Source organism: Oncorhynchus nerka, linkage group LG12 (genome assembly GCF_034236695.1).
Source record: "Oncorhynchus nerka isolate Pitt River linkage group LG12, Oner_Uvic_2.0, whole genome shotgun sequence".
NCBI classification, from domain to species: Eukaryota; Metazoa; Chordata; class Actinopteri; order Salmoniformes; family Salmonidae; genus Oncorhynchus; species Oncorhynchus nerka.
The window spans coordinates 30200869-30214197 of NC_088407.1; the positions used below are offsets into that span (position 1 = coordinate 30200869).

Sequence of the window (13329 nt, forward strand, 5' to 3'; positions counted from 1 at the left end):
AGAGGTGAGATAAATTTCAGGATCCTGTGCAATTAAATCTCAACTTTTATTTCATGAAATGAAGAAGCTCTTGGGTTTCAAAATCAACTTGCTAAGTTTTCTTTCATTGAGTGTGCATATGAACCAAATATTGGTTGGAGAAGTGACAAACACATTTTCACATTCATGTTGCGACAACACATACATAATTAGATAACATGAGCTTTAGATAAAAAAAAAAATGACATGCATTATTAAAGAAGTTCAGACCCCTTCCCCTTTTCCACATTTTGTAACGTCACAGCCTCGTTTGAAAAATTATTGAATTCAAAAATGTCCTCATCAATACCCCATAATGACAAAGCGAAAACAGGTTTTCCATGAGATGGTTCTACAACTTAGAGTCCACCTGTGGTAAATTCAATTGATTGGACATGATTTGGAAAGGCACACACCTGTCTATATAGGGTCCCACAGTTGACAGTGCATCTCAAGAGCAAAAACCAAGCCATGAGGTCAATGGAATTGTCCGTAGAGCTCCAAGACCGGATTGTGTCGAGACACAGATCTGGGGAAAGGTACCAAAAAATGTCTGCAGCATTGATGGTCCCCAAGAACAGTGGCCTACTTCATTCTTAAATGGAAGAAGCTTGGAACCAGTAAGACTCTTCCTAGAGTTGGATGCTTGACCAAGCTGAGCAATCAGGGCAGAAGGGCCTTGGTCAGGGAGGTGACCAAGAACCCGATGGTCACTCTGACAGAGCTCTACAGTTCCTCTTTGGAGATGGGAGAACCTTCCAGAAGGACAACCATCTCTGCAGCACTCCACCAATTAGGCCTTTATGTTAGAGTGGCCAGACAGAAGACACTCCTGACTAAAAGAAACATGACAACCCGCTAGGAGTTTGACAGCAGGCACCTAAAGGACTCTCAGACCATGAGAAACAAGATTATCTGGTATGATTAAACCAAGATTGAACTCTTTGGCCTGAGTGCAAAGCGTTACATCTGGAGGAAACCAGGCACCGCTCATCACCTGGCCAATATCATCCCTACGGTGAAGCATCATGCTGTGGGGATGTTTTTCAGTAGCAGAGACTGGGAGACTAGTCAGGATCGAGGGAACGATGAACAGAGAAAAGTACAGAGAGATCCTTGATGAAAACCTGCTCCAGAGCCCTCAGGACCTCAGACTTGGGCGAAGGTTCACCTTCCAACAGGACAACGACCCTAATCACACAGCCAAGACAATGCAGGAGTGGCTTTGGGACAAGTCTCAATGTCCTTGAGTGGGCCAGCCAGAGCCCAGATTTGAAACCAATCAAACTCTCGATCTCTGGAGAGACCTGAAAATAGCTGAGTAGCGATGCTTCCCATCCTACCTGACAGAGCTTGAGAGGAAAGGGAGAAACTCTCCAAATACAGGTGTGCCAAACTTGTAGCATCATACCCAAGAAGACTCGAGGCTGTAATCGCTGCCAAAGGTGCTTCAACAAAGTACTGAGTAAAGGGTCTAAATACGTATGTAAATGTGATATTTCAGTTTTTGGTTTTTAATACATTTGCAAAGATTTCTAAAAACCTGTGTTTTCTTTGTCATTATGGGGTAGTGTGTGTAGATTGATGAGGGGGAATAAAACAATTGAATCAATTTTAGAAAAAGGCAGTATTGTAACAAAATGTGGAAAAAGTCGAAGGGGTCTGAATACTTTCCGAATGCACTGTATATCAGCCCTAAAATCTCAACTGCCATGTGTTCAATGTTTGGAAGCCAATGCAGAGTTGGGGTTCATTGAGTCTCACAACTTAAACTCAAGGAGCCTGTCCATTACAATCAACAGCACTGAGTTACAATTGGTTTTGTGACGGATTACAGCGAGTGAAAGCACAGCAGAGGCTTTCACTTGCAATTCACATGAAAGGGTTCACCCCGTCCATGCCTTCGCCAGTGGTTGTGGGACAACATTATTTATATCCTGCAAACTTCAAAGCCACTGCAGAATTCTATGAAAAGGTGGTTCCGTGTGGCTCAGTTGGTAGAGCATGGGGCTTGTAACACCAGGGTGTCTGCTAAATAACTCAATTGTAAAGAGATGTCTCTAATTGGGAGCATTCCCATTTGCTGATACCGCAAAGCTCCCTGGTATTGTTGTAGCCTAACTTCCAATGATGTATCCAATCCAATAAAACTGCAGAGTTGTTACGGATGGTCCCTTTTATCAGTCTTATGGCAAATTACAAACCTGTCTGTGTGGCTGATAGTTTTCACTGTTTCATACATCAAGCAATGGCAGTGGTGCCCTGAGGCGGTGGCATCCCCTTTAATGAAGCGACTTTAGACCAGTCAGCACTTTCACAACTCAAACTAAAATGGCATGAACTCACTCACAACAACATTATGTGCAGACTTTAAAACGTATGGGTTAAAGATTTTCAATGCCAGACAAAACACTCCGACATTCAGGGATATCCGTCTGGAAAAAAACACAAAAAAACAAATGTATAAATATCTGATCAACATTTGCATAATGCATGAGAACACCTACCTCCTCTGCATAATTACAGAAAACATATATATATATATATTTTTACTTAGTTCGATAATTCACGTTATCAAAGTGCTGATTGACAGTATTCCCTGTATTGTCTTGATTGAATAATAAATAACGGATGCGTTACTTAAGACCTCAGGCAGTCAGCTTCAAAGCTCCTCAAACAAAATGGAAAAGTTTCAAGAGAAAACAAAAATAAGATAATACTTCATACATTTTTCATGACAACCATAAGTTTAATTTAATTGAATAAGTCTTTTACAGTCTGTGATATGGGCCACAAAAGCATAACAACTGCAGAGGTTTTGAATTCATTAATGCGTGGCAACACTGCGAAGCACTTACGGTCTTGAATAAATGAGTCAATCTAACAGTCCAACACCTCAAACATTGTGAGACTTACATGGTCACACTGAAATTCAAACGGCATTATGGAGATACATGACTGTTTTCCCCAATGCTCTGAAACCGAGGTCATTTAACCACCTACAACTTGAAAATCTGTCTGGAGCCCAATCTGTTATTAGCCTTAGGCATCACAATCATCCAAAACGAATTCACCTCATCACTGTCAATCTCCCTTCAGAATTGATTAACTGGGATACTTTCATCAGTATTGATCAGCAGGGTGCTACTTTTTTTTTTTGTCTCTACCACTGTAATCCTAATTGACGGGGACGGTCCAGACCTTTTCAATAAGTTTCCCTCCCACTGATGAGCGCTAAAGACAACTGAGGGGACCATGGGTCAGGACACCGTGGGAAAGGTCATGTCAATCACTCCAGCGCTGTCTTTAGGCATCTCTTTATTATCATCATCATCATCTTGCATGTAACAGATGAGGTTTCCTCTTACAGACAAGTAGAGACTTTATGGCAGTAGAAAATAACGACATTTCTGTTTTATTAAGGTGTCCAGACATGACAGAGTACGCCAGACGAGCCAGGTTGTAAATTGAGACTTTAATGGACATTTGCAAAAGACGTAAATAAACTTTAAGTGACTTGGTTGAGAGAGGGAGAGGATTTGCTGAGGTTTTTCTCTTACAGTCCAATACTTTCAGTCAGAGGAGGCAACATACTGAAACTATGTGGTGTCATTTGAAAGGGACACTACTTAAGGCAACAAAATGATACAAAGCTCACATGGTCACTTAACTTTGATAAACGTGTCAATCAACACGAAACTGCATGCCACGTAAAAATCGATTGCTGGTTGAGTCACACACACACACACACACACACACACACACCTATCCATACCGACTACACAGTAAACATGGCATTAAATTCAACCAAGAATACCCCTTGAATTCTCATAGTTTTAGAACTACCCTTGATAAAGATATTGTGTCATATGTACCACAACAGCAAACAAGTACAGGGAGTACAAGGAGCTCTAATTGCAAGTGTCAAAAGGTTACAGTGAAAACAAAAGGTTGACCAAACCAGGGCATTGGCACCACTAGCAAATTCTGCTGAAAGCCCAAGGGCAAAGCACCATCTCTGCCACAGACCCTTTTCAAAACCCAGCCTCCCAAAACAAACCGCAGAGAGAACATTAACGTTATGTAAGACACCAAAGGACAAGGTTAGCAAAGAAATTAAAATGTCTGGAAGCCATGTTTCTTTTTTACTGGACCTTTGGTCATTTTACAATTGGCTCATTCATCCCTCTCCTCTCCCCTGTAACTATTCCCCAGTTCGTTGCTGCAAATGAGAACGTGTTCTCAGTCAACTTACCTGGTAAAATAACGGATAAATAAAAATAGATAAAATACATTTTTTGGCCGTGATGCTGAGTGACAATGACATGAATACGACTGTAATTTAGTCTGCTGACTAAACGTCCCTGTGTGTAATGGAATGAACGGGGATTCTTACTTAAACAAGGTGTATTCACTATTCACACATTGCAGTAATTGGATGTTGGGAAATTCTGCCCAACTACATACAGATAGGCCTAGATGTGTATTTGTTTAAAATAAATACAAATGTATCCTGGCATAGTAAGTTAATTGAGAACCAATCTGCATGTGTTGCTATGTATATATACTATTATAATAATAAACTGGGTGGTTCGAGCACTGAATGCTGATTGTCTAAAAGCGACGATATATCAGACTGTATACCACATGTATGTCAAAACAATCTAATTGCATTTATAGCACGTTTATAATAGCAATAAGGCACCTCGGGGGTTTGTGGTATATGGCCAATATACCACGGCTAAGGGCTGTATCCAGACACCCCATGTTGTGCGAAAGAACAGCGCTTAGCCGTGGTATATTGGCCATATACCACACCCCCTCGTGCCTTATTGCTTAATTATATTACTGTACATCTATAGTCCTTGACAGCAACATTTTCAATTGAGTTAAAGGTGCTACACATAATTGTTTTACATTTTTGCTTTGTAATTTCAGAAAAGGTCCATAATACAGAATGTCTGTGGTAATAGTGGATTGATAGTGTTTCACCGTATTACTTAACTGCCAGTGTTGTGATTGGCTGTGATATTCACGTATAGATTTTTCCACCGGAGCAGCATCTGCTGTGAAAGTGTGAAAGCTGTTCTGACTTTGTAGCTGTGTAATCTAGTAGATATCACTTACTGGTTGCTAAAATTCTACACTGTTCCCTCTGTGTAGAATGACTTCTGAAAGTACCTTTCGGTTTTGGTCCACCAGCTTCAAACAGCTGTAAAAACAGTATTTTTTGTTATTTAAAATATACTGAAAAATATCAAATGCAACATGCAAAAATGTCATAGATTTGACTGAGAAACAGCTTATATAAGGAAATCAGTCAAATTAAGTATATTCATTAGGCCTTAATCTATGGATTTCACACGATTGGGCAGGCCCACCCACTTGGGAGCCAGGCCCAGCCAATCAGAATGAGGTTTTTCCCCACAAAAGGGCTTCATTACAGACAGAAATAGGCCTCAGCACCCCCTCAATCAATCCCACAGGTGAAGAAGCCTGATGTGGAGGTCCTGGGCTGGCGTGGTTACACATTATCTGCGGTTGTGAGGCCAGTTGGACGTACTGCCAAATTCTCTAAAAGAACTTTGGAGGCGGCTTATGGTATAGAAACAAGCATTCAATTCTCTGACAACAGTTCTGGTGGACATTCCTGCAGTCAGCATTCCAATTACACGCTCCCTCAAAACTTGGAGACATTGGTGGTATTGTGTTGGGAGACAAAAATACACATTTTAGAGTGGCCTTTCATTATGCCCAGCACAAGGTGCACCTGTGTAATGATCGGGGGTGCAACTATCACATTTTGAAATTGCATTTTTGTCCCCCCTCCAATTTTATTATTGGAATGTGATTTAAAACGATGTACGTGTGCTTTAGGACCATGCGTATGCCTCCGAGCGGTCGGGTAGGCTGTTTGGAGTGTTTATCGAACTGGATAAAACAATAACATGTACAGTACCTGTCAAAAGTTTGGACACACCTACTCATTCAAGGGGTTTTCTTTATTTTTACTATTTTCTACATTGTAGAATAATTGTGGCTGTATGAAATAACACATATGGAATCATGCAGTAACCAAAAAAATGTTAAACAAGTATATTTTCTATTCGAGATTCTTCAAAGTAGCCACCCTTTGCCTTGATGACAGCTTTGCACACTCTTGGCATTCTCTCAACCAGCTTCACCTGGAACTCTTTTGCATCAGTCTTGAAGGAGTTCCCACACATGCTGACCACTTGTTGGCTGCTTTTCCTTCACTCTGCAGTCCATCTCATCCCATCTCAATTTTGTGGAGGCCAGGTCATCTGATGCAGCACTCATCACGCTCCTTCTTGATCAAATAGCCCTTACACAGCCTGTAGGTGTGTTGGGTCATTGTCCTGTTGAAAAACAAATGATAGTGGGACTAAGCATAAACCAGATGGGATGGCGTATCGCTGCAGAATGCTGTGGTAGCCATGCTGGTTAAGTGTTCCTTGAATTCTAAATAAATAAGTCACAGTGTCACCAGCAAACCACCCACACACCATCACACCTCATCTATGCTTCACTGTGGGAACCACACATGCGAAGATCATCCGTTCAGCTACTCTGCGTCTTACAAAGACACGGCGGTTGGAACCAAAAATCTCACATTTGCCTAATCAGAGCCAAAGGACAGATTTCCACCAGTCTAATGTCCATTGTTCGTGTTTCTTGGCCCAAGAAAGTCTCTTCTTCTTATTGGTGTCATTTAGAGGTTTCTTTGCAGCAATTTGACCCTGAAGGCCTGATTCATACAGTCTCCTCTGAACAGTTGATGTTGAGATGTGTCTGTTACTTGAAATTGCAGCCCAAATAAATTATTCAGAGGCTGGTAACTCTAATGAACTTTTCCTCTGCAGTAGAGGTAACTCTGGGTCTTCCTTTCCTGTGGCAGTCCTCGAGAGCCAGTTTCATTATAGTGCTTGACGGTTTTTGTGACTTTACTTGAAGAAACTTTCTAGAATTATAACTAGAAGTATAAAGTATCCACTGATGCAATGTTCAAGTTAATGTTTCCAGAACATGGAAGTGCAATTGTGTGTTTTGCAGACGGCACCCAGTCTACTGCCTGGTGTTGCTCAGAAGTGATCTGAGCATGCTAATGGGAAACTCCCTGGGTCATACTGTACACGATCCCTTGCTGGGCAGGAAGGGACATTTCCAGCTCCAATATAGTCATGAATTCATGAATGGGAATATAGACTCACGTAGGCCAGTTTATTATGTACACACCTCTAGTACCGGGTCAAACTACCCTTTGCCTCCATAACAGCCTGAATTCTTTGGGGCATTCCACAAGGTGTCGGAAACGTTCCACAGGGGTTTTGGTCCATGGTGACATCACGCAGTTACTGCAGATTGGACGGCGGTACATTCATGCTGCGAACAGCCCGTTCCATCTCATCCCAAAGATACACTATTGGGTTGAGCTCTGGGGACTGTGCAGGCCACTCAAGTAAATTGAACTCACTGTCATGTTCCAGGCAATGTTTTTCCACTCCTCAATTGTCCACAATTCTCCTCAATGCGTGCCCACTGGAGCCGCCCTTCCCTTATTTTAGCTGATAGCAGTGGAACTTGGTGTGGTTGTCTGCTGCAATAGCCCATTTGTGACAAGGACCAATGAATTGTGCTTTCCGCGATGTCATTCTGCACACCACTGTTGTACTGTGCAGTTATTTTTCTGTTTGTGGCTCGCCTGTTAGCTTGCACAATTTTTGCCATTCTCCTTTGACTTCTCTCATCAATGAGCTGTTTTCCCCCACAGGACTGCCGCTGACTAGATGGTTTCTGTTGTTTGGGTCGCACCATTCTCGGAAAACCCTAGACACGGTCATTTGTGGAAAAACCCAGGAAGGCGGCCGTTTCTGAGATACTGGATCCGGCGCGCCTGGCACCGACGATCATACCACGCTCAAAGTTGCTTAGGTCACTCGTTTTGCCCTTTCTAACGTTCAGTCGAACAATAACTGAATGCCTTGATGCCTGTCCGCCTGCTTTATAGCCACGGCGACATGACTCACTGTCAGTAGGAGTGATACATTTACATGAACGGGGTGGTGGACCTAATAAACTGGGCAGTGAGTGTATGCTAGGTCATCTGTGGATGACAGATATAGGCCTACAGTATTATTACTGGAATGTGGCATAACTGATGTTCCTATGGGGCAGTGTAATGGACATATGATTCCAATGAGAATCAAGTACATGTTCAGTTTGTTTAATCAATTTCAGGTTACGGTTGAGCCTGCGAGGCAAAGGAGATGGGACAAGCATGTATCTTTCACCAAGGAGAGAAAGACAGTGTTCTTTGTACAACTGTACCTTGAACAAGAATTCTAAAATGAACAAAAAGATCAGGTGAATTTCTAAACTATAAGTCCATCACTTCTACCCCCCAAATACCAGACATCGGCAAGACTGCCTAAACACCAATCCATTCTAAAACATGACTGGATCGGAGATGCAACACGTCAATGTAGTTATTGACCAACTGTCAGGCGGTCTAAAAGCTTTGCCACCAGACATCCTGTCAAGGTGATTATGCCGGGGTGAACTGATTCATGAGATAGTGACCACATCATCTGCTTTTCGCAGGTTCATACCACACACTGTGAAGGTTGATACAGTTCCCTTATCCAACCACCACAGCAACAGATCGATACAATGACCACTGCTGAAAAGTAGGACAAAGATTTACCTCCAGTATATCAACCTAATTTAGTGTCACTTGTGATGTATAAAAAATATATATATAGTGGGGCAAAAAAGTATTTCGTCAGCCACCAATTGTGCAAGTTCTCCCACTTAAAAAGATGAGAGGCCTGTAATTTTCATCATAGGTACACTTCAACTACGACAGACAAAATGAGAAGAAAAAAAATCCAGAAACTCACATTGTAGGATTTTTTAATGAATTTATTTGCAAATTATGGTGGAAAATAAGTATTTGGTCAATAACAAAAGTTTATTTCAATACTTTGTTATATATGACTCTGTCATTGCCAATACTTTGTTGGCAATGACAGAGGTCAAACGTTTTCTGTAAGTCTTCACAAGGTTTTCACACACTGTTGCTGGTATTTTGGCCCATTCCTCCATGGAATGTCCTCCTCTAGAGCAGTGATGTTTTGGGGCTGTTGCTGGACAGGATTTGAGTCCCTGGCGGCGTAGTGTGTTACTGATGGTAGGCTTTGTTACTTTGGTCCCAGCTCTCTGCAGGTCATTCACTAGGTCCCCCCGTGTGGTTCTGGGATTTTTGCTCACCGTTCTTGTGATCATTTTGACCCCACGGGGTGAGATCTTGCTTGGAGCCCCAGATCGAGGGAGATTATCAGTGGTCTTGTATGTCTTCCATTTCCTAATAATTGCTCCCACAGTTGATTTCTTCAAACCAAGCTGCTTACCTATTGCAGATTCAGTCTTCCCAGCCTGGTGCAAGTCTACAATTTTGTTTCTGGTGTCCTTTGACAGCTCTTTGGTCTTGGCCATAGTGGAGTTTGGAGTGTGACTGTTTGAGGTTGTGGATAGGTGTCTTTTATACTGATAACAAGTTCAAACAGGTGCCATTAATACAGGTAACGAGTGGAGGACAGAGGAGCCTCTTAAAGAAGAAGTTACAGGTCTGTGAGAGCCAGAAATCTTGCTTGTTTGTAGGTGACCAAATACTTATTTTCCACCATAATTTGCAAATAAATTCCTTAAAAATCCTACAATGTGATTTTCTGGATTTTTTTTCTCATTTTGTCTGTCATAGTTGAAGTGTACCTATGATGACAATTACAGGCCTCTCTCATCATTTTAAGTGGGAGAACTTGCACAATCGGTGGCTGACTAAATGCTGTAAATTATTAGACATGCTTGAATCTGCTTGTAGAACTTCTTAGGAACAATAAAAGAGAGTATCTGAAAGCATGTTTGTATATCACCACAATTGATATTGATTAAGCAACGGCAATTGTCTCTCTCTCAAAACAGTGAAAACAGCCTTTAAGCTGTTAATGCACATATCCCTATTTCCTATGTACATGTGAATGAGAATACAAGAACCCACCAACGTTTGATTCATAGTCTTAACAACGGTTTAAAGTGTGTTTACCACTTGTGTGTTTACCGCCTGACAGATGGTCTTTAACTAAACTAAAAGTGCTTACTAAACATTTCTACTAGACAACTGTTCTGCCAAATTAAACAGTTTATTTAGCCATGCTACGTTCTGTGCTCAGTTCAACAGTCTGCCCTTACTTAGTAACATCTGAGTGGCAATGATGTCCCTTGTGTACACCAAATGAGATGTGTACAGAGCATATAATAGTAATTCACACCTCCTATGATTAGCCAACACTCTACAGCACAGAGGAGAAGGGTGCTTTCTTGCGTATGTAAGCACAAAGCGCAATACAGCAACGATTACACAAGCGCATTGACAGTACACACACACCAAGAAAAATAATCCCTCCCACAAACTTTTTCCTTGAAAACATCAAAATATTTTTATGAGCCAAAAACGCAGAACGACTTAAATTCAGGAGGCACTCTTGACCTGTAGGCCAATATCAACCACAACTGGAGATGCATTACAGTATGTCTGAGTTGACTAAGCCTCCAGCACCCGTATCTTCCTCAGCTAATTCGGTATCTCTAAATGCTCTTTTTACACCACACTACTTTGAGACACACGCTAGTCCAAGGACATATACTTTTGTAGCATAAAGAGACAGATCTGGATTCAAATCTCTTTGAGAGTTGTTTCCCACACAACCTCCGGAGCAGGGTTTCCGGTAATCCCAAATAAAATTGTTGCTGGCCAAATTGCTCAGGAGAATACACTGTGCTCAGAATGGAGAATACACTGTGCTCAGAATGCAAAAATCACATTACGATTATGGTAATTCATCTTAACAGAACATGCAACTCCTGTAATGAAGCAGACAATAAAACATCATTTTCAAACATTTTCCAAAATTCAATTTCGCCAAAAACTCTAAACAGAGCACCTGATTAGAGCAGCTCCATATGTGATGGATGAAAATCTCTGTTAGAAATTTAGAGGGGGAATCTAAAGATGCAACAACTAGGATGGGCTGCTAATATGACTATGATTGTGCCTTTGGCTACTGGACAATGAAAGAAAGTTGATATGAAAACAAATACAACAGGAGAGAAATGCATGGTTTCAATGGCATATGAGGAAGTATTTTAAAAATAATTGCCCCCATGTTTCTATGGTCAGATTATGTCTAGGCTTCTTTGAAGCAAGGTAAGACAGGCCTCATAATATGAAGTAAAATGTTCAGATTTCAAACAATTAAGCGCATACTGCCTCCAGCTCACAATACAAAGACGGTTGGGGGATGCGCTGACAGCCTACCGTTGCCTATGCACTCGATGGGCGAATGGAAGGCGTGCTTCAATTACCAGTTGAGAAATAAAAATAGAAGCTCTTTTTAAATCGTGGCCATCAAAACTGTTTAACATGCGATTGCATTTAGAATTGTTGCGCAGTTATAAAAGCACATTCCACCCCAGCAGAGGAGAGAAGCTGCAGCAGCTCTAGCACCGTCTGACCAGTGATCCTCTGCTAAAAATAGGCTCTGTATGCTGTGATCAATAAGATACATGACGGACTACAGAAAATACACACGCCCCAATTTAATCCCCCCAAATTTGGCTAATTAACCTAGACCAATAAGAAGGACAATCAAATGTTTATCCATTTATTTACATAAATGAATAAAAAGCATTCTGCAATTTGGATTGTTTTTTCTCCTGATCAATTTGGCTGGCAACTATTTTATTTGAGCCAAAAGCCGGCAATTACCGGCTAACGGAAACCCTGCTTCGGAGGTAGTGTGGGAGAAATCTAAACCACATACTCCTCTTAGTGGTACAATGTAATGAAACTACACGTGTTTCACACCACATCCCTTAAAACCAGAATACAGCATTTTTGCTCTGTTAGCATAACTGAAAATGAAATATCCACACATTTGTGAATTGTTGCATTAATCAAGTGTGCAACATTATGTGCAATATGGTTTAGATTTTGTTTGTCTATATACTATGGTATTTACGGTATGCTAATAGCTGGCCACACCACATCCAAGGCTAAAGTAAGGATAGTGTAAACAGAAAAGTTGCAAATGATGTTGAACACTATGCATATATTACTAATGTAAATTCACCCTTACACAGTAGCTGACCACCCCGGTCTTATAGTGGCTGGCTACACCCGTTTAAGTTTCCCAAACTGCTCTCAGACACTCAACAAAATGAAACAAGCTTAATTGGCAAGAAAGGAGCAATATAATACAAAACATATTACATACCAAAATAACACATTATAATCAAGTAAGGAGAGCCACCAATGGACAAATATCTCTCACTTATACTACAATTCAAAGACCCTCACTCTCTTTGTTTTCCATTGCTGTCTCTCTCCTTTCCATCCATCTCTCTCTTACCCTCGGAGAAGTTGATGAGCCCCAGCAGGTGCAGCAGTTTGAGCGAGGCACACACCAGCACCACGATGCCCACTGTCTGCAGCCCCTCAGTCTCCCACACCATGTTCAGCATGGCGCCGCCGCCACCATGCCCAGACCCTGCAGCCCCGACTTCGGACCCCGACCCGGCCTCCTCGCCCTCTGGAGCCCCGGCCGCGCCCTCGGCGCTCCAGTTCCCCCGCGCCCACTCCACCTCCGTCGTGTCCACACACACTGGCTGGGCGCCCCGAGGCACCCCCCTACCGCCCACTCACTCCCCAAATCCAGACTGGGTGGGTTGGAAGTGGAACGGGTGGATAGGGAGTCTGTCTGCCTTAAAGTCCCAGAAAGTCTGCTAGAGGCATACAGGAAATGTTAGTCTCGTTAAAAAGTAAGAAGGTAGAGGAAGAGTGATGAAGATAATAACGTGGCTCCTATTTAAAGAGTGCCTCTTTCTCTTCGACTCTCTTCTTGTCTACGTATGTATCTCTCTCTGTCAAGGGAGAATACACTAAGAGCTACGGATGAGGAGTGAATGAACTGCTATGTTCCCTCTGACAGTCACTCTGGCTCAGATGTAGAGAGGGGAGGGAGGCAAAGGAGGGAGGCAGAGAAAGAGAGGAAGGGAGGCAGAGGAGAGAGAGGCAGAGGGAGGGATGGAGTACATGTACAAGAGAGCACGGGCGAGGGTATAAAAGAAAGCAAGAGAGAGAGGGAAGGTATATGAGAGAGAGGGAGATAGAGAGGAAGGTAGAGCAGGAAGGTATATGAGAGAGAGGGAGATAGTGGGAAGGTATATGAGAGA

At 42.1% G+C, this 13329-nt stretch overlaps 1 protein-coding gene across 2 annotated transcripts in view; it reads right to left on the reverse strand.

Moving 5' to 3' along the window:
* Positions 1 to 13329, reverse strand: part of kcnip4a (potassium voltage-gated channel interacting protein 4a) — a 197309-nt gene that overhangs the window by 41555 nt on the left and 142425 nt on the right. Inside the window, exon 1 of one of the 2 annotated variants that reach the window (XM_065025475.1) lies at positions 12507 to 12939. The exons of the other annotated variant lie outside the window; for it this stretch is intronic. Within the exon in view, the coding sequence (XP_064881547.1) occupies positions 12507 to 12618 (112 nt within the window). The 5' untranslated portion in view covers positions 12619 to 12939. Of the gene's footprint in view, positions 1 to 12506; positions 12940 to 13329 lie in introns of those variants that run through there. 2 annotated transcript variants of the gene reach the window in all.